This window comes from Myxine glutinosa, chromosome 12, assembly GCF_964187855.1.
Source record: "Myxine glutinosa chromosome 12, kmMyxGlut1.1, whole genome shotgun sequence".
NCBI lineage: Eukaryota > Metazoa > Chordata > Myxini > Myxiniformes > Myxinidae > Myxine > Myxine glutinosa.
In genome coordinates, this window is record NC_136272.1 from 12,635,875 (window position 1) to 12,660,524 (window position 24,650).

General features: G+C 44.0%; 1 protein-coding gene across 1 annotated transcript in view; it reads right to left on the reverse strand.

Moving 5' to 3' along the window:
• Positions 1-681: 681 nt before the first annotated feature.
• LOC137437273 (G protein-activated inward rectifier potassium channel 1-like) overlaps positions 682-24,650 on the reverse strand; it is a 99,794-nt gene continuing 75,825 nt past the window's right edge. Inside the window, exons 3-4 of the mRNA XM_078766247.1 lie at positions 18,193-18,409; positions 682-1,139 (exon numbers count right to left, since the gene is read on the reverse strand). Coding sequence (XP_078622373.1) covers positions 682-1,139; positions 18,193-18,409 — 675 coding nt within the window. The remainder of the gene's footprint in view (positions 1,140-18,192; positions 18,410-24,650) is intronic.

Consider the following 24,650-nt stretch of genomic DNA (forward strand, 5'->3'; position numbering starts at 1 on the left):
GGATATGGCATACAGTTCATAAAACATCAAAATCCGTACCTTTGTAATTCGACTGATGAACTGCATATGCCTGAAAATTAGGAAATAGACATGTAAATATTTCCTCTAATTGTCAAAAATAAGGTCAGAGTTCGATTACCCAACCCAGAAACATAAAATGGTGAACCTCGCGTAAATCTTGACAAAAAACTCAAAAACCGACATGTTTGACTCAAAAATGACCTTTAAGATGACCTTGAGGGTTGACCTTGACCTCGAATCATCAAAATAACATCATAATTGGATTCCTCGACCTCGAAAACCCCTGAAAAGTGGTATCATACATGATTCCAACCCTTTTGGTTATTTAACTGATTTTCCTCTAATCCGGGTGGCGGCCATTTAGTATTTCGCCAATATGGGGCCCCCGGGGGTGGGGGGGGGGGCGCCCGTCTTGGCGCCCGTCAAAAATCGAAAGAGTATGGCATGGGCAACATCTGGGCCAAATTTGATGCTTTTGGAAGAATTTGAACCAAACGACCCCAAAATATCCCAAAGGGCCCTGACTATATGGTGCGATGATCCCGCTTGCCTGTAAGATCATTTTCCTGAGTCTAGGTGGCAACTCGGCCTGGAAGGGAGTCCACACTGTACTTTTTCTGAGCGAGTCGACCACCACACGGCTCGGCTCTGACATCGCTTCTACAGCCCGTCACTTCCGGTGTTGCTCGCCTTCCCGGCGGCAGCAATCGCAGGGCAAAGCGGCACGGATCCCAGTCGGGCCCGAGAGCCGGGCACCGGAAGCCGAAGGTTCAGTTGTTCGGAATAGACCGAGGCAAGTCGTTGGAATCGGCGACCTGTCTGGTGTTCACCACTCATTTTGCGTAGTTTTGGAGGCAGGAAATAGGCAGAGCTCGAGTCTGAAGAATCAAAAGACGAGTGATGAGTTATTGGACTCTGGCACAGTGATGCAGACATACCCGTAGCCATTGCGTCAGATGTCCATGTGCTCTGCTCGGGTGTCGGGACGGCCAGCGTCGCATGGAATTGCGAGTAGTCGATCTGATAGTATCCATCCTCTAAAGAAATCACAGGAAGGAAGCGATGACCCCAGAGTACCTCACTCTCGGTGTAGGATGTACGGGCTTGACAAGTCATGCCTACGATGGTGGGTTGGTAGGGAGAAGAGGAATTTTGAACAAGCATCACCATAGAGAAGGGATGTATGAATCAATAAAGTATTGATTAGAATGAATAACATCAATATTATCCAAATGAGATATACGAGAACATGTGATCTACGTTGCAAATCTAGATGACCCATTATAGGAGTACAAGATTAAATCTTCCTCGACAGAAATAATATGCACTGATTTCTACGGTGTAGCCCATACATCAATATATATATATACAAATATATTAATTATATATGCTCCTTTTTCTGCTCTTTTCGAGATATTTATTTGATGGCCGCTTTGATGCAAGCTTGTGGCCTTCAGAGAAATATCTCCTCAATGTGACTTCCGCTTTCCCCTACAGTCTGACAATCTTGCCATACTTTCCAGGTGACTCTAAAAATTTACTTTCCTGTCTTGCCTGGTGTTGGCTTAGCGGTTAGGGTGTTGGCTTAGCGGTTAGGGCGTTGGCTTAGCGGTTAGGGCGTTGGCTTAGTGGTTAGGGCATTGGCTTAGCGGTTAGGGCGTTGGCTTAGCGGTTAGGGCGTTGGCTTAGCGGTTAGGGCGTTGGCTTAGCGGTTAGGGCGTTGGCCTAGCGGTTAGGGTGTTGGCTTAGCGGTTAGGGCGTTGGCCTAGCGGTTAGGGCGTTGGCTTAGCGGTTAGGGCGTTGGCTTAGCGGTTAGGGCGTTGGCTTAGTGGTTAGGGCGTTGGCTTAGCGGTTAGGGCGTTGGCTTAGCGGTTAGGGCGTTGGCTTAGCGGTTAGGGCGTTGGCTTAGCGGTTAGGGTGTTGGCTTAGCGGTTAGGGTGTTGGCTTAGCGGTTAGGGCGTTGGCTTAGCGGTTAGGGCATTGGCTTAGCGGTTAGGGCGTTGGCTTAGCGGTTAGGGCGTTGGCTTAGCGGTTAGGGTGTTGGCTTAGCGGTTAGGGCGTTGGCTTAGCGGTTAGGGCGTTGGCTTAGCGGTTAGGGTGTTGGCTTAGCGGTTAGGGCGTTGGCTTAGCGGTTAGGGCGTTGGCTTAGCGGTTAGGGCGTTGGCTTAGCGGTTAGGGCGTTGGCTTAGCGGTTAGGGCGTTGGCTTAGCGGTTAGGGCGTTGGCTTAGCAGTTAGGGCGTTGGCTTAGCGGTTAGGGCGTTGGCTTAGCGGTTAGGGCGTTGGCTTAGCGGTTAGGGCGTTGGCTTAGCGGTTAGGGCGTTGGCTTAGCGGTTAGGGCGTTGGCTTAGCGGTTAGGGCGTTGGCTTAGCGGTTAGGGCGTTGGCTTAGCGGTTAGGGCGTTGGCTTAGCGGTTAGGACGTTGGCTTAGCGGTTAGGGCGTTGGCTTAGCGGTTAGGGCGTTGGCTTAGCGGTTAGGGCGTTGGCTTAGCGGTTAGGGCGTTGGCTTAGCGGTTAGGGCGTTGGCTTAGCGGTTAGGGCGTTGGCTTAGCGGTTAGGGCGTTGGCTTAGCGGTTAGGGCGTTGGCTTAGCGGTTAGGGCGTTGGCTTAGCGGTTAGGACGTTGGCTTAGCGGTTAGGGCGTTGGCTTAGCGGTTAGGGCGTTGGCTTAGCGGTTAGGGCGTTGGCTTAGCGGTTAGGGCGTTGGCTTAGCGGTTAGGGCGTTGGCTTAGCGGTTAGGGCGTTGGCTTAGCGGTTAGGGCATTCGCTTAGCGGTTAGGGCGTTGGCTTAGCGGTTAGGGCGTTGGCTTAGCGGTTAGGGCGTTGGCTTAGCGGTTAGGGCGTTGGCTTAGCGGTTAGGGCGTTGGCTTAGCGGTTAGGGCGTTGGCTTAGCGGTTAGGGCGTTGGCTTAGCGGTTAGGGCGTTGGCTTAGCGGTTAGGACGTTGGCTTAGCGGTTAGGGCGTTGGCTTAGCGGTTAGGGCGTTGGCTTAGCGGTTAGGGCGTTGGCTTAGCGGTTAGGGCGTTGGCTTAGCGGTTAGGGCGTTGGCTTAGCGGTTAGGGCGTTGGCTTAGCGGTTAGGGCATTCGCTTAGCGGTTAGGGCGTTGGCTTAGCGGTTAGGGCGTTGGCTTAGCGGTTAGGGCGTTGGCTTAGCGGTTAGGGCGTTGGCTTAGCGGTTAGGGCGTTGGCTTAGCGGTTAGGGCGTTGGCTTAGCGGTTAGGGCGTTGGCTTAGCGGTTAGGGCGTTGGCTTAGCGGTTAGGGCGTTGGCTTAGCGGTTATGGTGTTGGCTTAGCGGTTAGGGTGTTGGCTTAGCGGTTAGGGTGTTGGCTTAGCGGTTAGGGTGTTGGCTTAGCGGTTAGCTTGGGATCCTAGGCTCCTGGGTTCGCATCCCGGTCGATCGCTGAATTAACACCAGGAGGGTTTACTCAGCCTGTCATCCTTCCGAGGTCGGCAAATCGAGTACCAGCTTGCTGGGATGAATGTGTACCCCGATTTAGAATAGGTACACCGTATCCCTGCGCATCATAAGAGGCGACTAAGTTTGGCGTCAGGAAGGGCATCGGACCATAAAAACATTGCCTCAAACAGGGAACCATGATTGTCATGGGGCCCGCAAGGTTAACCCCCGCTCTTGCGGAGAAACATGGCCTTAAAACGATCATTCATTCATTCATTCATTTATTTACTTTCCTGTCTGTTATTTTCCAGATAGCTATTGGAGGGTCACCATGATGCAAGCATATCTCCTCAATGTGAGCGACACATTCCCCTCCTCCTCCAACTTCACACTCCCAAATAAAAGCTTAAGGATAAACTTCGATCTTCCTCCCATTTTTATAACAGTTTATGATAAGAAGGCACGGGATGACAAAAACCGAGAATCCCTGAACAAAAGATAGACAGCCATGAAAACGTGTAGATAACTAAATAAATAAACAAATCAAGTACACCAGCGATTCAATAACTTGAGTCCAGTATCCAACAGGTGAATAAATGAGCAGAAAACATAACCAGGCATTGAATGCTCTGGTTTACACTGGAGCCAGGGAGATTAAAGGAAAACCCTCCATTACATGATGCATGACTGTGTGTGTGTGTTTTTCTGTGTGTGTGTGTGTGTGTGTGTGTGTGTGTGTGTGTGTGTGTGTGTGTGTGTGTGTGTGTGTTATTCTCTCTCTGTGTGTGTGTGTGTTATTCTCTCTCTGTTTGTGTGTGTGTGCGTGTGAGTGTGTGTTTCTCTGTGTGTTTGTGTGTGCGTTTCTGTTTGTGTGTGTGTTTTTCTGTGTGTTTTTCTGTGTGTGTGTGTGTGTGTGTGTGTGTGTTTCTCTGGGTGTGGTTCTCTGCATGTGTCTGTATTTGTGTGTATGTGTGTTTGTGTGGGTGTGTGTGTGTGTGTGTGTGTGTGTGTGTGTGTATGTGTGTGTTTGTGTGGCTGTGTATGTGTGTGTTTGTGTGTATGTGTCATGTTTTTGGTGAAGTTCTGTTGATTCTAGATGTGGAACGTGATACACCGAAATGATCATCATGATCTCGAGTTGATAATTTCAAATAACCCGGAAGTATTCCCATGTTTGTGAATGCTCTCCATGTTAAGGAAAGGTGTATCGAGCAGTTTAATTGGTCCTTCCACGGCATGGCATTTTAATTATAAAATAAATTACAAAAATAATGATAACATTGTAACACAGTACATATGAATTAATTCCAATAATATTAACAACAATAATAATAGTAGTATCACCTGGCAATAATATTAGTAACGAACGTATAATCCCCACCCTGGCACAAACATATGTGGGCTTTATGAAAGGTAAGCTCATGCTCAATCACTACAGCAGGCAGGTGTGCTACCAGGCCGTGTAAACCAATCAAAATTTGATCAAATGGACCAACGGGCCCACATTATCATAACAAAATGGTGTACTAACAGAAGTCTCAAAATAATCTTCCCAGCAATGGATGTTCAGGTGAAATCAATTAAATGTCCTCCAAATATCACTTTTATTTGCATTGTTTTCTGTTACAACTTGTACAAGATCACCCCCAAAATGCATATTTTGATATTAGTCATATTTTGACCCCGAAACCCCTCCCCCACCCCCCACCTCCCCTTAGAAAGGAGTCGTTTCCCTTTTCTCAAACCTTCTGCAGTTTCACCCATGGACACATCTCCTCAATGTGACATATACTTTTACATTTTTCCCTCCACCTCCAACTTCACCCTCCCATATGAAAGCTTAAGGTTCAACTTCGATATTCCTTCCTTTTTTCTCTTACAGGTAGAATCGTCTTGAGAGTCTGTTTTATTGTGCTCTTTCCACCAGGTCTTCAAGTTTGCTGTCAAACACCACCCTTACATTTAGTTTGGTAAATGTTTTGGGTTCAGTCGTTCAGATTTTTCAGCCCTCTCGTACCTGAGATTTCCCTCCAAGTCATTCTGTTGTAATTCAGTCGGCCATCCTCCCATTCCGGTCCAGGAGGTCACGGCTCAAGCCAATGAAGCCTTTGTCGCTCCTGTGTGAAGCGGGGCCATCGCCGTGAAATACAAAACACACAGGAAATGGCGCTCTGTGCTGAGGCGCGGCGGTGATGGTCATGCTTAATTTAACCCCCGACCAGACAAAGATCCCCAGGGGGTTAAACAACATGTGGGGCCGATCAAAAGAATCGAGAGGAATTTGGAAAAAATGTTCAATGAGTTTTGGTTCTGCGACAGTGTGTAAAACACGGTGTACCGTGCGTTGTACCCGACACATGTGGGGATGGGAATTCAGCTGAGGGATATCCATGAAGGGTCCTGTGTGCAGTTTGCTGTGGCACTGCACAAGCAGTGGGCGTGGTGACCACGGGTGGTTTCTCCATACGGGAAACCCCCGGAATCAACTAAGCAAAATAAATTAACAGGAAGATTAAATTAATCTGGAGGGATTTTAAGGTTAAACTTAAATTTTAAGGAAGGAAGATTTTAAGGTAGTAAATTAACTAAAAGAGTAGAACATAGGTGAGTAAAACAAGAAGAAAAAGGCATGAAATGTCACAGCTCCCGTATTTTTAGTAATTTTGCTGTACAGAGTTAAAGGCCACCAGTCGGCCATCTTTGGTCGGATTACAAAAGAAAATCTTCTGCATATGTATACACTCATGTATTGTCTTTGTGCCAAGTTTGAACAATATCGGTCCATGCATGTCTGAGAAATGGTTGGGGACACGTTTAAGTAGCAAAATGGCCGCCAGTCGGCCATCTTGGATCTGATCTTGAAAAAAATGACGAGTATATGTAACCAATCATTCAATATCTATCTGCAAAGTTTATGATGTCCATATGTATACCATCATGTGTTGTCTTTGTGCCGAGCATAAACAAAATCGGTCCATACATCTCCGAGATATGGTTGCGGACGGACAGACGACACCCAATCCATAAGCCCCCGTTTTGGACTAAGTCCAACGGGGGCTAATAATATGAGTGAGTGCAGAACCAGTAGTGTGCCCACGTGGAGGCAGAACGGAGCACCTCCGCATGGGGGCTCAGAAGCAATAGCTAAGCCCATTGGGGGCCCAGGAAAAGTTATGCCCACATGGGGGCACTAGCAATAGGAGAACACATAATAGAGTAGGAGGTGGATGACATTTAGTGGGTATGGTGGTAGCTTTAGGTAAAACGATTTGGTAAAACGATTGGGTAAAATGAACGTGGTCATGTAAGACAACGGGGGATGCATGAGTTAGTTAGGGGAATTCTAATAGGTCGGGTCACATGTGGGGATGCACCATTTTCTCTCCCGAGGGATGAATGTGTATGGAAGAGGTACAGGGGAGGGTGTGAATGAGTGAAGTGTGACAATGTGAAGGCATGAATGTGGAGGGAAGAATTCCCCAACAAGGAAACCCAGGAGGATAGTAAGCTAGGATCCAACTATATCAAAATGGATACTGTTCACTTATTGATGTGAATAAAGTAAAGAATTACTGATAACGGGTACACAAGTTAATTGACAGGCTTGGAGTGTGGCTATTGCAAAGAAGGTTCATTGATATAAGAGGGTATATCCCGGCACTGGACGTTGAGAGGCCTGAGCTAGTTGGGGCTCAGATGAGCCCGTAAGGTTATAGTGTGGTATGAAGTGTAATCCTGTAGGATTTGTGTGCTAAAATAGATTTTTTAGCATTTTCAGTTTGATTTGGAGTCTTGATGTTGAAAAATGATGGGGTTCAAATTTTCCTGTCCCTAGATGTCATTCTGGAGCCCCCCTGTCTTCTGAGAGCCCACCCCCCATCCGGGACTGAACTCATGTCTATCTCCACTATCTCCATGTCTATCTCCACATGTCTATCTTTATGAACCAATTTTAGGAATGCTGTTTTATTTTGAGGAACTTTTGGAACATGCTAATGTTGTCCCAAAGTGAACTCTACCAGCTTTCTGGAGACGTTGCTGTGAGGACAAGAGAAAATGCTCTGGAGATGCGTCACTCCATTGAAATACATTGCGAAGGCAATCCATTCATATTGAAGTATTCATTGAAAAGCCTGGTTTCATCAGCTCAAGGTACCACAAGATGCAAAGCACAATATTCTAAACTTTGCTGAGAAGGGTCAGGAGCGGTTTGAGCAGTTCATTCACGACAGATTACTGCCAACATCAACGGGTTGAGTTTGGGACCCAATGAAGATGCTCAAATTGAAGACCTTCTCGAACTGCATGGAGAAAACAAAATTCCATGTGGGTGAAAAGGTTATCAAACTGCGTGAAGAGCGCAAACTGTTTGGCAGATTTCTCATCATCCAGGGAAGCCGTCCTGAGCTGGTACCAAAACTAGAGGATACAATAGGAGAGTATGAGATGTCACTAGTGCCGCGTTCCCTTTGCGCTCTTGATGGCTTCTCTATATCCCAATGGACAAAGCCAGTCTGATGCACGCTGTTGAAGAAACCAAGGCCCAACTGTCTCAATCTGTCCCTGTTCTTGAAAAAGCATCTGAGGGTTCTCCACCCCGTGTTCTTATTGTTGACACAATCGCTGTGCTGCAGGGCATGAAGAAAACACCGACCATGCGCAAGCTTTCTGATCTTCAACAGGCATTCATCAAGCACATTGAGATGATGATGGTTGGCTACGATGAGGGCAGAGTGGTATTTGACCGTTACCTGGAACAGTCTTTGAAGAACAAGGCACGCCAGAAGAGAGCAGCAACGTCCACTGAAATGAAGCTCACCCTGTCTCTCAAAGAGATTCTATCTTCCTCAAAGACCAAAAGTATTCTGACAACCATGTTCGCCCAGGGTTTGCTTGAAAACTTTGCCGATAATAGGGCCTTCATGCTGGTTGTTGTGTACAGCAACAAGGTAAAGGGCTACGACTTTGAAGATGAACATTCACACAAAGAGGCCGATACACTTATTCCTCACCAAGTCCTGTCACCTGTAGCCGAGAATGCTTGGCGGGAGATATGTGTTTGGTCACCAGACACTGACGTTCTCACGCTTCTTCTTGATCTGGTCTCTCATGGTCGACCTGGAGCTCTGACTCGCTTCACGTTATTGACCGGTAAGGGTACAAAATACAGAGTAATTGATGTGGTAGAGCGAGTGCAAGTAATTGGACGTCACAAATGCCAAGGACTCATTGGACTCCACAATTTCACCGGCGCTGACTGGGGTGGGAAATTTGTGGGCATTTCCAAGAAGACCTGGGTTGGTGCCTACATGACGCTTGAAGATGATGACCCAGCAGTCAACTGCTTCATGGTGCTTGGTGAAGGTCCTATTCCGAGTGTCCTGGTCAATGGCGAATTGCCACCACAGGTTAAGGGTTTGGAGCAGTTCGTCTGCCGCGTGTAATGCTCGGCAGGTCCCACAACCCCATCAGATCTAAGATGGGAAATGTTTGGTTCCAAGGACTTGGAGGGAGAGATGTTACCTCCTACTCGTGCTGCCTTACTACCACATATCACACTTGCAAATTACAATGCCATGCGTGATAGGTCATACACTACCAACTGTCCGCTCTTCCTCCCATTGAAGAAAATGGTTGGAATGTTAAGGAAGGTGTTTATGTTCCAATGAGGTGTCTCGCCCTGCCCGCCCCTGGAGCTGTGATTGAACTGACGAAATGTGCATGTAAATCAAGGTGTAAAGGAAGGTGCAGCTGCTTCAATAACAGACTTCGCTGTACTTCTCTCTGTAAGTGCTATGGCAGTGATTGTGGAAACGTAATTAAGGATGATACCCACGAGGATGACGATGAGGATGATGAATAAATCAGCAAACAGTTTAATGTGACGATGATTGATGTGGATAAGGATAAGGATGATAAATAATTACGTTCTTGGTTTGGATTTTTATTTTTAATATTACGATGTACTTGTGTAAATTAAAACATTCTGAGTTTATAAAAAAGGACAAACTGAAGGTACATTGCCAATTTTTACAACAATTCTTGTAAACGGAAGTTTTTCATCCTCGTTCGTTTTGCATTGTGAAACAAACCCAATAATAAAGGTGTACATTGTGATCGGTATTTTCAGTTTTTATTTCATATTTAGTCTTGTGCAAAAATCGCTGGATCATCTCATCAGACGGTTCAGTTTAAGTCGGGTCTCTTGATGATACATTGTGTAGATCGCTCAGGATGTGTCATTTATTGACTCATCTTCATTTAAAAAAAATAATCCCATAAACAATTCATAATGTCGGACACGTTAATTTCTTATTTACCCAAGATAAGCGCAGGGTTATTACAGGGCAGGGGTCCATTGACGGAACACCCCCCCCCCCCCTCCCCACTCCTCCCCGACCTTGCCCATGACAGGGGGTCAATGAATGTATATGTCACTTTAGAAGTGTCAAAAATGGATTCAGCATCATCAAAAAACGACTCTAATATTATGTAAGTAGGTTAATTTTAAGTGGAGCTAGTCCCGGGGGGGTCATAGGGCAGACTGGGCCCCCCAGAATTGATGCCCCAGCCCACGAAAATTTGAACCCCATCATTTCCCTATAGTTTGACGCCAATTCAATACAGAAAAGCAAAAAAATCAATTTTAGCACGAAAATCCTACGGGAGCTACTTCTAAGAACACTTCATGCCATACTATTAGTGGAGTGAGCAGGAGACCCCACGAGAGGGGTCCGAGCGTCATGTGCCAGAGAGGGTACCAGAATGGGCGAAAGCGGGAACAAACCACCCCCTATTAGTTTAGAAGAGACAGCTCTGGCAGGGTTAACACCAGTTGCTGGGATGCCAAGTTAGTGCAATGCAGGAAGAAGGTCCTGCCAGGGAAGCCACAATATCCAGCCAAGCGGTCGTACAAAGGTACGAAAGGAAAAATAGAGCCCCATCATAGACAGTCACCAACATGTGGAACGGTGGGTAAATTGGTTGTTTGGAATGTGTGTTGTACCAGGGTACCAGAATGGTGTTTGAATTTTAAAGATAATGATAAAATGAATTGTTGAGATGTTACAGTAGTTAGAATTAATCAGGTTCACTATGTTTTCTCGTTCAAATTTTTTGGAGATTAGCAAAACTATACATTTTTGGAATATTCAGAGCATGAGGAATCCAAAAATTAATGTTGGCATTTGCGTAGACACCTTTGCGAAAATGACAATCAGGACAGTGATGAAGATCTGTAAAAAAATATTCCTGAATACCTAGTAGATCCTGTGTATAGGACTTATAGTTCAATCTGATACTAACAAGGCTGCTTTATTGCTTTATAAACCCATACCTATAACTTCAAAGGACTTGCAATATCATGTATTATGTAATACAGTTATATCACAAATATAAAGACAATGGTTTTCAATCACCTTTGTTTGTTGCTTTTCTATAATCCTGAGCACTATTTTGAGGCCTTTATTGGATTCTTGACCCAGAAAACATAGGATTAGCATATTTAATTAAGTTTCTTGGTTGACGAGAAGCCGAGATAGCGCAAAATATGTATTTTATGGCGGCCATTTTGAAAATCCAAAATGGCGGCCATGCAGGTGTCTGTGCAAATGCCAACATTGATTTTCGGATTCTCCATGCTCTGATAATTCCAAAAATGTACAGGTTTGCTAATCTCCCAAAAATTTTGAACGAAATTATATTTCTTAACATAGTGAACCTGACTAATGTTACTCCACACACAATATATTATTTGTGAACTTTCACCTCCCTCCACATCCTTCTCACCCCCTATTATGGAGTCACCCCATCCGAGGAAGCCGGGTGCCTGCAAATGGATGTTGACCCTTGGCAAAGCTTTTATGTAGGCTAAGAATTCTAGTTAGAGAATAGTTTACTTAGAGAGACTGGCAAGTGAAAGTTATCAGACAAAGGAAGCAGAGATGAATTAGCTTAGCAGGGATTAGAGGGGTGACATCAGGGTATTGTTAGGAGGTAAACAGGGGAGCAAGGGTAGAATCGTCAGATGGAATAGTGGGACAGGTAGGTTAAAGCCATGACCTCCTGCCTGATTTGTTGCCACTCCTACCCTCCCTTTCCTAAGTACGAGTTAGTGCAGGTCCCATGTTGACATTGGCCTTGAAGGGTCAGGCTTTGCCTTTGAAACCTGGGAATGCCGGATCAAAAACATTATACTCCTGACGGAGTGTTCTGTGCAGAGAAGCAAAGTATGAACTGGGTTCACAACAACAGACTCGGACAAACAGCTGATGGTGCTTTCCCTTGGATTGCTTCAGAAGCAGCTGTGTCATGTGGTCCTGGGGAGGTTATGAATCTTGGTTTCAGGGGTGAAGTCAGGTCGTACACGGGCAAAATGCACATTGCGAGACAAGACTTGAGGTTCATGGGAGAGGTTTGCGATGCGAAATTTGTCAGCAACACTATTTAAACTAGATGGTGTTCATAGAATACTTACCCTGCGCAGTCAACTTGGTGTGAGCCAACTCTTCTATTTTTGAACGTTTCTTTTTTTTTGATCCAATATGGCTGCCAGACGACGTGAGCGATGACATCATAAATTTATATTCTCTAAATAATTGTTGCATAGATCATGCTCAATACATTTCAAACTGATCAGACTAAGCGTTGTCCCTGTCGAATTATGACGTCGTAATTATGGCACCAATGACGTCATCGTTAACAACACCTATTCCCCACATGGAGTTATTTACAATGAGCCACGTTTCAATTTTTAAAATGCTGACATGGCACACACTTTACTTTACTGAAATGCATACACAAATGTTATATTTTCGTCAAAAATCGTCGGAATTTCGCCAAATCTGTTTTGGTCGTGTGTTAATATACCTCAGTGATTAACAAATCTGAAATCAGAATTTTATTTGAGGTCAAAATGACCCCGTGAGGTCGCTCCGTACTTTTCCTGCTCGTCATTTGCAGTGTGATAAATTAATTCCATGCCTTTCTAGAAGACTCTTCTTCTTCATGCAATAACAACTTCTAGCTTCCAGACCGTACATCCAATCATCTTGAAATTTTGCACACATGCTACATTTCATTACCTCCACTATAATTTAAAGTTTCACGTCGATCAATGAAGCGGTTCAAGAGTTATAATTTTTTTTAATATTTTCGTTTAATTATTTGTATCTGCCAAACCACGTGACCTAACGCAAATTCCAAAAGGCCATTTTAGTAGACTGATATGCTGAATACATCTGTGAAGTTTCCCCTCGATAGGATCACAAATGATGGAGGAGCTTGGTTTTAAATGTTTATGCTTAAAGACGTCATAACTCTGAAACCATGTGACGCATGACGTCATTCTCGCTGTCTTTTTGTTCGTCATGGGTATGCGATTCTGCCTGCAAAGATTGGCCTTGATCTGTTCAGTCGTTTAGGACAAAATTGGATTTTAGTGGTTTTTCACTCAAAACAATATGGCGTCAGAACCACGTGACCTACGACGTCATTATAATTTTATTTCTGCATCAATATATACCGAGAAGATGCTCAAGAAATTTCATCCTGATCAGATAAAGTTTTTGACTTGTTGAATTATGACGTCATAACGGCGGCATCTATGACGTCATCATTCACATATGTTATTCAGCATGGAGAGTTCTTTACAATGAGACCTGTCTCCATTATTTCTGTGCAGCTGTTTTTGAGATATAGAGGTACAAAGTTTTTTGGTTTTTCCAAGATGGCGCCGGCACCACGTGACCTGTGACGTCATGATATTCACTAAAATATTCTCCAGGAGGAGGCCCTCCTTTGGTGAAAATTTCATCTCAATCGGACCAACGGTTGCCGAGAAAATGTATTTTTAAAATGCAGACACGCACATACGTACATACGACGTTTCGATTCGAACGTACATACGACGTACGGACGGAACCGAATGCTTAACCCTGCTATCGCTTTGCGAGCGCAGGGTAACTCGAACAGCACTCGGTAGAGCGCATACCTCAGCCAGGCTGAACAGTTTATGTTTTGTATCCCACTGATATGCCGGATCTGGATTCGGACAGGAACCAAAATCTAATCGGCTTGTTGTCACCGAACCAACTCATCCACCAACTTTAGTCATAACTCGTCCATAACTTTTTTAAATATCATGTTATATATCGCTTTTCAAACGATCTCTCAATGGTGAAGAAACACTTAAAGATTAAATTCTTGCAGCCGAATCCATATTCAGATTTTCACCAAAATCGAAACGATTAGTCCTTTTCACACACACAACCTGTACACCAATTTTCGTCCAAATCCGTCGACAAATTTTTGAGATATCCTGCTATATATCATGTTTGGCCATATCACTCAATAGTGAAGAAGCACTTTTAAAAAATCTACTAGCTGGATCCGGATCCGGATCTTCACCAAAATCGAAACGATTAGTCCTTTTTACACACCCAACTGGTCCAACAGGTTTCGTCCAAATCCATCCATAACTTTTTGAGATATCCTGCTATATGTTGGTTTCAGCCCCATATCCCAATGGTGAAGAATCCCTTAAAAAATTAAATAATGCTCATATCCGAATCCATATTCAGATCTTCACCAAAATCGAATCGTCCTTGTCAGACACCCAACCGATCCACCAAGTTTCGTCCAAATCCGTCCACAACTTTTTGAGATATCCTGCTATGTATCGTTTTTGGCCCAATCTCCCAATGGCGAAGAATCACTTTAAAAATTCTAGTAGCCGGATCCGAATCCGGATCTTCACCAAAGTCTAATCATTTCGTCCCTGTCACATACACCACATCTCTGCCAAATTTCGTCCGAATCCGTCCACAACTTTTTTGAGATATTTTGTTCACAAACAGACAAACGGACAGACGGGTGAAAACATAACCTCCATCCACCTTCTGTGGCGGAAGTAAAAAACAGCCACACAGAAACAAACCCACAAACTATCAGACGAACAGACACCTTGCAAATTATACAGTATCTTACTATAATTCACCAAATGTCCGTCTGTCTGTCTGTCTGTCTGTTCGAAGGGACCGTAAAAACTGCTGAACCGATCACAAAGATATTTTCGGTGGGTAATCCTGGGATCTCCAGGAGTAAAATAGGCTATTTCGTTTTCCCAATTTCAGCTTTAGTCTCCAGCATTCTCAGGTTTGGACTCCCGCATAACATTCGCGTTCGCATAACGTTCATTGTTCTCATTGTGACGATGTTGTTTTCCCGGGTGCCGCACAAACGGCTGCACCGATTGCTGCATAGCTGCACTGATCGAACTCGAACAACAATCTTACATACCTACGATCCCACGAACCTTGAACCTTGATCGAATCCTTGAACTTACAATCCCACGAGATATGCGGAAAGGACGACCCAAAACCAATATAAACATCATTAAACATCATTCGTATATAAACATCATTAAAAGTAAATAATGACCTTGGCCAAAGTTCAAACGACATTTAAACTCAACATGAGAGAATTCCACATAGCTATTTGGGTGGTGTATAAGCTAACAGATCGCTGTCTACATCGATCTTGCCAAGGCCGTAACAGCTATCGGCTCAAAATCCTTTTAACTGTTGATTTGGAAGTTTTTACAATGAAGGAAACATTAACAATGTTGTTAAAAGTTTATTTTGTGATTAGTTGGAGTTAAGTTGTTTGGAATATAAAAAAAGAGATATCGAGTTCAAGTGAATGACGACATGCCGTGATGGTTTCTACTTTCTGAACGTGAACTTCGCGGATCGCCATATGCAGATTCGCCACGGTCCCACGATCGATGTTTCTATACGTGAAAGTACCCGTTTGTTTGAGATCGGGTACATTTTTCATGGACGTCGTTCACGAACTTGCTGTCCATGTCTGACGTGCGACTGAAGGTGCTACAGGAATGTGGAATTGATTGGTTTCATGCTTTAGCATTCGCCGTTTCTGCATTGCCTGTTTGCTTCTGGCCTCCCACCCGTGTGTAGCACGGGTATCTCCCTAGTATATAATAATAAACGAGGATACATAAAAACATATAAAAGGTTATGGAAGGAGCACAAACAACAGTGATGACAACAAGAAAAACTTGAATGGCACTTGGTAGAGAACATATCTCCAAAATGTTGAGCAGTTTATGTTTTGTATCCACTGATTGGCCGGATCTGAATCCGGACCTGAACCAAAATCTAATCGGCTTGTACTTGTACTACCAAACTTACCAAATACACAAAATTTTCTCATAATCCGTCCTCAACGTTTGGAATTGGAATCATGCTTTGGCATTTTCGCTACATTTGGAGTCATGCTGTATATCGTTTTTCACCTACCCCTCTCCCCTCCACAGGCCCCAACCCTCCCCCCTCCTACCATAATTGAGTGGAGTGAAGAAATCAGAGACGCTATAGAGGGGCTGCATGAGGGAATCTGAGAGGCGGAAGGAATCTGAGCAACTGAGGGAGAAAAAGACGTGTCAAAAGCTTTGACACTTGAAGCGATCACAGACTTTGTTCAGGGCTCGATCAATTATTTATATTACTCGCACAATGCAAGTCTATTCTCATCCTTCTCTTCTTTCATGTTTCCTTCTACTGAGTCCTTCCTTCTATCAATTCCTTTCACTCCGCTGGTCCACTCACATTATTTACTTCATTATCATTCACGTTTTGCCGGTCGTTTACCATGCGTGGTTCGTCTTTGGTGTTCGGCCTTTCTTGCATCTTCTGTGTCCATCCTTTCACGCTCTTCCTTATATCTTCTCCTCCTGTCCTCACACATCTTCACTTTCACATTCCCATGTCCGATAGCTCTGTCACTGGACCCTTTGTCACATCTACGAATCTCAGGCGCCCTGTCGGAAGATGCATTCCCTTTTGTGCTGCGAGTGCACAATACCATACCTGCGCAGTGAACTGCCGGCGCCTTGTCCGGAAAGGCACATCTCATTACGTGCCACAAGTGCACAATACCATACCTGCGCAGTAAACCTCTGGCACCTTGTCAGGAGGGGCACATCTCATTACGTGCTGCGAGTGCACAATACCATACCTGTGCAAGGAACCCCTGGTGCCCTTTCAGGAGGCACATTCCACACATGCCGCGATCAATGTCACAGTGCATCCGTCCTTTGTCCTATCTATTTCTTTGTTTATCAGCTCATCTTCATCGCCAATCATTCACCCCATTATTATTTTGCAAATCACCAATCTCTCCCTTCTGAATCAGATGTATGATGCCAGCAGGTGTACTGTAAAGTGTCAAGTCATTGCAGTTAGGGTTTCCAAGGGTGGGAATGTTCACGTAAGGGATAAGGGTAATGTATGAGTGCTGTAATTACTGTGCAAATATGCCATGTTTGGCATTCCATCTGCCTGCAAATACCTGCTTGGCCTGCCATTGTAAATATTTGCATTTTTTTCTTGTTATGGCCAATAAAGGCAATTTCTTTAAGAAACTTCTTATTCTGTCCGTTTTGATGGTGACATAACACTGATGAGGCATTTGTCCAACTCTGATTTGTTACCCAAGTTCGATCTCCGGTGCGGTTCCGTGACGTTGGCTTTGCTCGGCCAATTGACTAGGATCTGCCACGTAACCGCCAAGACGGTCCCCATTTGCCTCGCTTAACTCACTGGTATGGTTAACGGACTTTGGGTGGGAGGATCTGGCCAGAGTTAATAGTTGCAAATGGTGTCCGGGGTCAAGTTGGCACGCCGTCCTCTCGGAGTTGTCCAGAGGTTACACCCAAAAGCGGAAAAGAGGACATCCGTAACATTCTGGTGTCAGGGGTGGGATCTCTTTCAAACTACTTGAACATCCTCCGTTTATCCAAAATATACACAAAGAATTAAGTTAAGCACCCCTACACAAAGAATTAAGTTAAGCACCCCCTAATCCTGTCCTGAACCTGAACCCCCTCGAGCACGTTTGGGACATGTTGGGACGACAAATTGCGAAGATGGTCCCTCCAATAGCCAATCTGGATGAATTGGAACGTGCATTACATCGGGAATGGAACAACCTGCCACAGCAACGCATACGACGGCTTACAGGGTCTATGAGACGTAGGGTTGAGTCAGTGATCCGATCACGTGGGTCCTACACACGTTATTGACGCAAAGATCGCTAGAGGTCTTCTCAGAACAATGACTGTACGTTAGAAAACATAAACGTCATCCACACTGTCCGTGATGGACCTATAGCTCCATACTTAAATTGAGGTGAAAATATGCCTAAAATTCCCAAAAAATTTCACCTTAAATTATTCAGAATAAAATATTGAAAACGGCATGATTGTTATGTTTTTATGTGACCATAATATCACTTCTCCAGAAAATATAGCAATATCATGGGTATATTACACTGTTTTGACGACAACAAACTTGTAATGTGCGAGGTTGTAAAAAAACGGGGGGGGGTGCTTAACTTAATTCTTTGTGTATAGTTCATTCCAGAGAGCTCTCAGGCTGATAGTATAGCAAGTCATTTCAAATGGGAAATGTTCATTATATAGAACCAAAGGCCCAGGGGAAGCATATCCATCATTGGGAGTGGGAGAAAGGGGGTTGTAGTATCATGTCCCACCCTTTCCCAACAGGGGCATTGCACCATATATTACTCTACTTCACCATGGAATGGCTCAAACATACTTGGCTGGATACACGATGCCACATCAATCACATTTATATGAAGCAGACTTGTAACAAACAAATTTGAATATCATAGCAACAACACAACATTAGATGATAAGGGAAAAATAAGATTGATAACTGTGGCAGCAAACTCACCAGTGGTTTCAACGATTCCCTCCAAAATGACGACAATTTCAAACTGCTCCGTGCGTAAAGAGCAGGCCGTTAGTTCGTAGAGAGGGCTACGTACGTCGATGACGTGGCAGATGGTAAGTGGAGACACGAGGAAGAGCTTGTCGGCACCCGTGCTGAAACCAACGTCCAGTTCAAGCTGATCTAGCGGCAGGAACTCTCCTTCGAGCGTCTGCCGTGACTGGGCACCAAAATGGCCACTCGCTGTGTGACCACCTCATGGTAAAATGACAATACAAGTTGGCATTCTAAAACGAGCACCTTTTTCATGTTGAATGTAAAGGTTCTCCTGCATTTCGAGGCCATGTGCCAGTTGTTTTCAAAAACCATGTAAAACCTACATTTTACGCCATGAAATAAATAAATCCCATCCACACAATTGGCGATGTAGGATTAACCAAAGTGCAGTGCAAAACACATTCAAATCCGAAGAAATAAAAGTTTTCCTGATCACCTCTCAAAATAATTTTGGCTTTTAAAATCAACAAACATTTAGAGAACTCTAATGGAAAAGTCGGATTGAAAAATATTTAATTATCTTGTACCACAAGTCACCCGGGATGCGGTCGGGAGTAATGAATTATAACATATAATTATTAATTAGTGCTCCAACCTATGACTGAACGCCATGACGAACCACCACAATGTCCGCACTGTCTGCTAAGCTCCAGAAGAGCCATTCTGCAGAGACAAATCATAAAGATGTTATTTTCAGATACTGACCGCATCCAGAATGACTCAATATTGTGCTTGGTGGAAAGCGAGATATAATGTTCCGCGTGGCAGACGGCACTTATCACTCCTGTTAAGGTGCAGCAAGGGCTGTATGGGAAATGTAACTGGTGCTTTCTCCATTCACAATATTGAGTCGCACAAATATATATATATATATATATATACACACTGTGTGCAGGGTGGGGGAGGGGAGGGGGAGGGGGAAGGGGAAGGGGGAAGGGGAGGGGAACGGGGGGGAGGGGAGGAGAGGGGGGGAGGGGAGGAGAGGGGGGGAGGGGAGAAGAGGGCGGAGGGGGAGGGGAGTTGGGAGGGAGGGGGAGGGGGAGGTGGGGGAAGGGGGAGGGTAAGGGTGGAAGGTGGAGGGTAAGGGGGGGAGGGGAAGGGAGGGGGTAGGGTGGAGGGGGAAGGGAGCGGGAAGGGGAAGGGGGGGAAGGGGAGGATGGAGGGAGGGGGGAGGGGAGGGAGAGGGGGGAGGGGAAGGGGAGGGAGTGGGGGGAGGGGAGGGGGGAGGGAAGGGGAGGTAACATTACATTACACACACACAAACTGTGTTTTATGTTCAATGGTATGGCGGCAGGAATGGAACATCACGTGATCGCTCTGAGCGAATCAGCGCGCTGCTCTGCCACCAGCTCAGATTCCGTGTATAATATTCCTCGCTGAAAAAAAATCTATGTGAAACATGCTACTATCTATGCTAAATCATGCTAAATGCTAATCATGCTAAAATCTATGCTACTTGCTGTGAGTTTATGGCGGCAAGGAACATCACGTGATCGCTCTGAGCGAATCAGCGCGCTGCTCTACCACCGGCTCAGATTCCGTGTATAATATTCCATGCTGAAAAAAAATCTATGTGAAACATGCTACTATCTATGCTAAATCATGCTAAATGCTAATCATGCTAAAATCTATGCTACTTGCTGTGAGTTTATGGCGGCAAGGAACATCACGTGATCGCTCTGAGCAAATCAGCGCGCTGCTCTGCCACCGGCTCAGATTCCATGTATAATATTCCTCGCTGAAATGCGCTGAGGTAAAAATATGGTAAAAAAATATTATGAATTTTTTTTTTTTAGGTCGGCCATGTTCTTCCCAGGCTCAATGGCCATGTCTATGCCAAATATCAAGCACGTGAGCCTCTCCGTTTAGGAGTCTATCGGTAACATTACACACACACACACACACACACACACACACACACACACACAAACTGTGTTTTATATATATAGATATATATTGTTACAGCCTTGGATCCATTCCGGTTGTCAAAACAACCCGAGCCACCAGCTAAGTCCATGATCCCGAATAAGTTCTGGGGCCTGTTTGCCATGTTACACAGCTTGTGGGACCATGGGATAAATGGGATGAAGCTCTGATAGATTCCCGTGCTTCTGATCAATTCGGTTGGCCAAAGGTTGCTTGGCTGGAGATTGAGATCTGGCCTTCATGTTCCTTGCATTTGGCGTGTTTGAAAAGGTGTCGTCTCGAGTGACTAATGTAAAGGTGCAAGAAGGTAAGACGGCCAATCCAGAGGGTTATTGATATTAAGATTAAATTGTTACTAATATGGGACTTAGTTGCTCGTACGCGTTTGGACGTAGGTTAACTGTCAATGAGGGAAAAGTGAGTCGAAACAAACCAAGGGTGGATTGAAAGTGAGAATAAACTGATTGCGGGGTTGAACCGCATCCCATTAATCAATGGAGAAAATGATCACAGAAGACGACGGTAGGAGTTTTGTAATTACTTTTGTGAAGGACTGGAAAATGAAGATTTCAGTATCTATGATATTTTATTTTATGAGTGCCACATTTACATTAATGGGATGGATGATGAATAAACAGAAATGCATATTTTGGGGATTGGAAAAGCTACAACAACCTGAAGAAGCCTTACTTTACTCTCTGAAAATCACCATCAGGTGTGGATTGAGTTTGTCACAAATCTATGGTCCCTATGTTTTTTGAAGACCCAAATACCGAAACTGCAGTAACTGACATCAGATCATTATGTGTCACACTAGCGTGGCTCGGCTCACTACACTCGCCTCGCTACTCATCGCTGCAGAGGCACGGGCTTGCTTAAACTGAGGATAATGACCTGACTGAATTTGAGTTGCTTTGTTGTTATGATTTACACCAATCATAATACATGTATTTATTTTGTACAAATTTATTTGTAATATTGGTGATATTATTTATTTGTTATGTAACAAGGTCCAAGTGGTCTAAAGCTATAAATAGCCCTTTCTATGAACTTTTCTAGAACATTACTTGGTTCCTCCTAAGAATACAAGGGTAGTCCAGCATGCACACAATATATTTTTGAATGTCCCTTCTTTTATATCATTTGGCATTTTCTACAAGCTATGGAATGTCCCTTCTTTTCTATAGTTTACCAGATGGCACATACCATATAGAGGGGCCTTTACTATGCCCCTCGCATTTTTCCCAAGATACATTTTAAATACGAACAAAATGCATTTGTTCATCATACAAGACTTATTCTAGAATCTAAACGATATAAAAGACTTGAAAAAGTAAGGGGAAAAATATTATTCAATCCAGAGGGGATTCAAACCCACAATCCCCAGCTTGGGAGTCTGATGCATTATCCATTAGGCCAGCACATTATATATATATATTTTTGTAATAAGAGGTATAAAGTGTTTATATATCTATATTTATATATAGTACACTTTCGTTGGGCATCAGATATGAAGCTTGCAGCCAAGTTACATGAAACTCGTCTGTGTCATTTTGGAGAAGAGAGCAAATACCTATTTTGGGGGGCCAAGCACCACCCCTCCCCCGTAAACCCCCTTAATGAGCACAGATTTTGATGCGGCCAATACACCATTGTTAGACATCAGATATGAAGCTTGTGGCCAAGTCTCACCAACATCGTGTGTGAAGTTTCAGAGAACAGAGCAAATAGCTATTTTGGGGGTCAAAAAACCACCCCGTAAAACCCCTTCATGAGCACAGATTTTGAATTTGTTTCAAAAGCCATTAACTGGACCTATTCGCCGATCTATATTCCAAGCTTCAGCTAATTTCAATGTATAGCCTTTGAGATACAAGCGCCAACACATTTTGGGCGGACGGGCGGACGGACGGACGGACAGACACCAATGTGAATTTGAGGGTTTTCTTAATAAAACTCAAGAATGTGGAAACAGACGTTGCTGAAATTTCGAACCCGTTACCTCAATGTACAGAGTATTTAATTCTGAAATTTGCAGCCAATTTCGTCCAGTAGAAGCCGAGAAACGAATTTTCAGTTCCCCACGTTAAAGTTGCATACAGAGAAACGATCCCATATAAGGGGAGGGGCACTTTGCCAAGCCTTTACACTTTACCAATCGCCTCCCTTGCCAAGCAATGCCGTCTACACCAAATTTGGTTTAACGGTTATGGTTTGATTTATGGTTTAAATTTGAATGGAAGGAGTTTGTTCCAGAACGGCGTTGATTGGTGGTTTCGGTGTGCCCACCCCCTTTTCCCTTGATATAAGGGGGGTGTAGAGTTATTTTTATTTACTCTTGAGAAAGGTCAGTGGATGCACGGTTGTCGGTGTTGCTGATCGAAACGTCGAGCAGTTATTTGTTTTGCTCATTAAAGGTTGGAGAACTCAAGATGGATTCATTTGATTTTAATCCCAACCGCAAGTCATTACTTAATATATACTAGCAAAAGTACCCGGCGCTGCCGGGTAACAATGAGTCGCTTCCTGATGGGAATATGATATACGCAATCTGGGTCCATCATCTAAAGGGAATTTAAAAAACAGATCACAAGTACAGTGGAGCAGTGGCGTATCGAGGAAAGATGACGATCGGGGCGAGATGTCAAATTGCCACCCCTTGTAACTTCCCATAAGTCTTTGAATGGTGTGTGTGTGCATGTGTGTGTGTGTGTGTGTGTGTGTGTGTGTGTGTGTGTGTGTGTGTGTGTGTGTGTTTGTGCCTGTGTATCCCCATGTGTGTCCCCGTGTGTGTGTCCTTGTGTGTGTGTGTGTGTGTGTGTGTGTGTGTGTGTGTGTGTGTGTGTCCATGTGTGTGTGTGTGCAGTGTCCGTGTCAGGGCTGTAACCTTTTTACCATTTGAGTTTTGTCATCAACTTTTCACCAAAGCCTTATTATGACAATATGCAGAAGGCAAATTAATAATTTTGTCAAAAGGTCAAAGGTCAGCGTCACATAAAATCATCTATTATTTGTTCATTCATTTGTTCACCAATCCAAAGCTAGAAGCAGATTGGTTTTTTAGATCTAAAGCTCAAATGTCAAGGCTGCATAAAATCATCAAATTTCATTTTGTATTTTTTAAACTATTTTCGTTATTTTGAGCCTACAGAAGAAGAAGAAGAAGATGTCTGATTACAAACGGGGGTGGATGGGCTTTGCATTTTCAGATGCTTTCTGGTTTAGCAGTTGCAACTGCCAGGGCCACCGTGAGCCAGAATGGGCCCCGGGGCAATACCAAGTGTCGTGCCCACTTCATCCGGGTCCCCTTCCAAAAATTTTTTGGGGAAAACCTATAGCTAAGCAGGTTTCCATATTTTCGTCAGACCAAACACATGCCGTGGTTAGGGGAAATCAATTTGTTTTGTTTTTTTTCTATTTTTTTGTAAGTGCCTAAAACACTCCCCTACCCTACACCCAATAAGGAAAATTAATCTACTATATAAGAGAGCTGTTGGTCTGTCTGTCTGCGTGTGTGTCACCATTTTTCTCAGAGATGGCTGAACGTATCTTCGTCAAACTTTCAGAGGTTCATCAGTGATTGCCTGGGCGTGGTTTAGGCAAAAACAAAATATTCTGAAAAAAAAAAGTTCGTTTTATTAATTAAAAAAAATAAATAAATAATAATCTATCTATAATTCCACTAATCTCTGTGTATGTTTGTATGTTTGTATGTTTGTATGTTTGTATGTTTGTTTGTGACCGCTGTTTCTCGACAACCACGGGTCCGATATACTTTAAACTTGCCAGGTATATTGCTGGGGACCCGAGGATGTGCCTTTTCAAGGTTTCATATTAATCTGACAAGTAGTTACCGAGCTATGTCCAAAAAACGATTCAACCAATCAGAGAGCAGCGAGTTATCACGTGTGCCGAACGTGGCGAACAGACTCTGCCTCGGACGGCACATTTGAGAGCGTATTCATTTATTTCACGTTGGCAAACTATGTTGGCGTTAAACTATGTTTTAAAACTAATTAAAACTACTATCTATAATTCCACGGGTCCGATAAAAAACACCGTACTCGCAAGCCGTTCGCTTTGGACCAAACCATTTCATGTAAATAGAGGGGGGGGATTGTCACCGTACTCGCAAGCCGTTCGCTTTGGACCAAAATATTTCATGTAAATAGAGGGGGGGGGATATAATTTTAGATATAGATATAGTACGGGCATGCCCTAGTAATAATAATAATAATAATAATAATAAATAAATAAATCGCTCGATAGTGCCCAAACCTTTTTAAATTAATGACAGTTATATACAAGTACACATTCGCATAAATAAATATAAAACAATCACCAGACATTTGAACACAAATAAATCAAACAATTCCGGAAGTGTATGAAGTTGGCAGTAAGGCTTCTTCTTCTTCCTGATCGGCGTCACACTTAACTCAGAAACTTAACCCCCACTCCCTTCCTCACCCCTCCCTCTC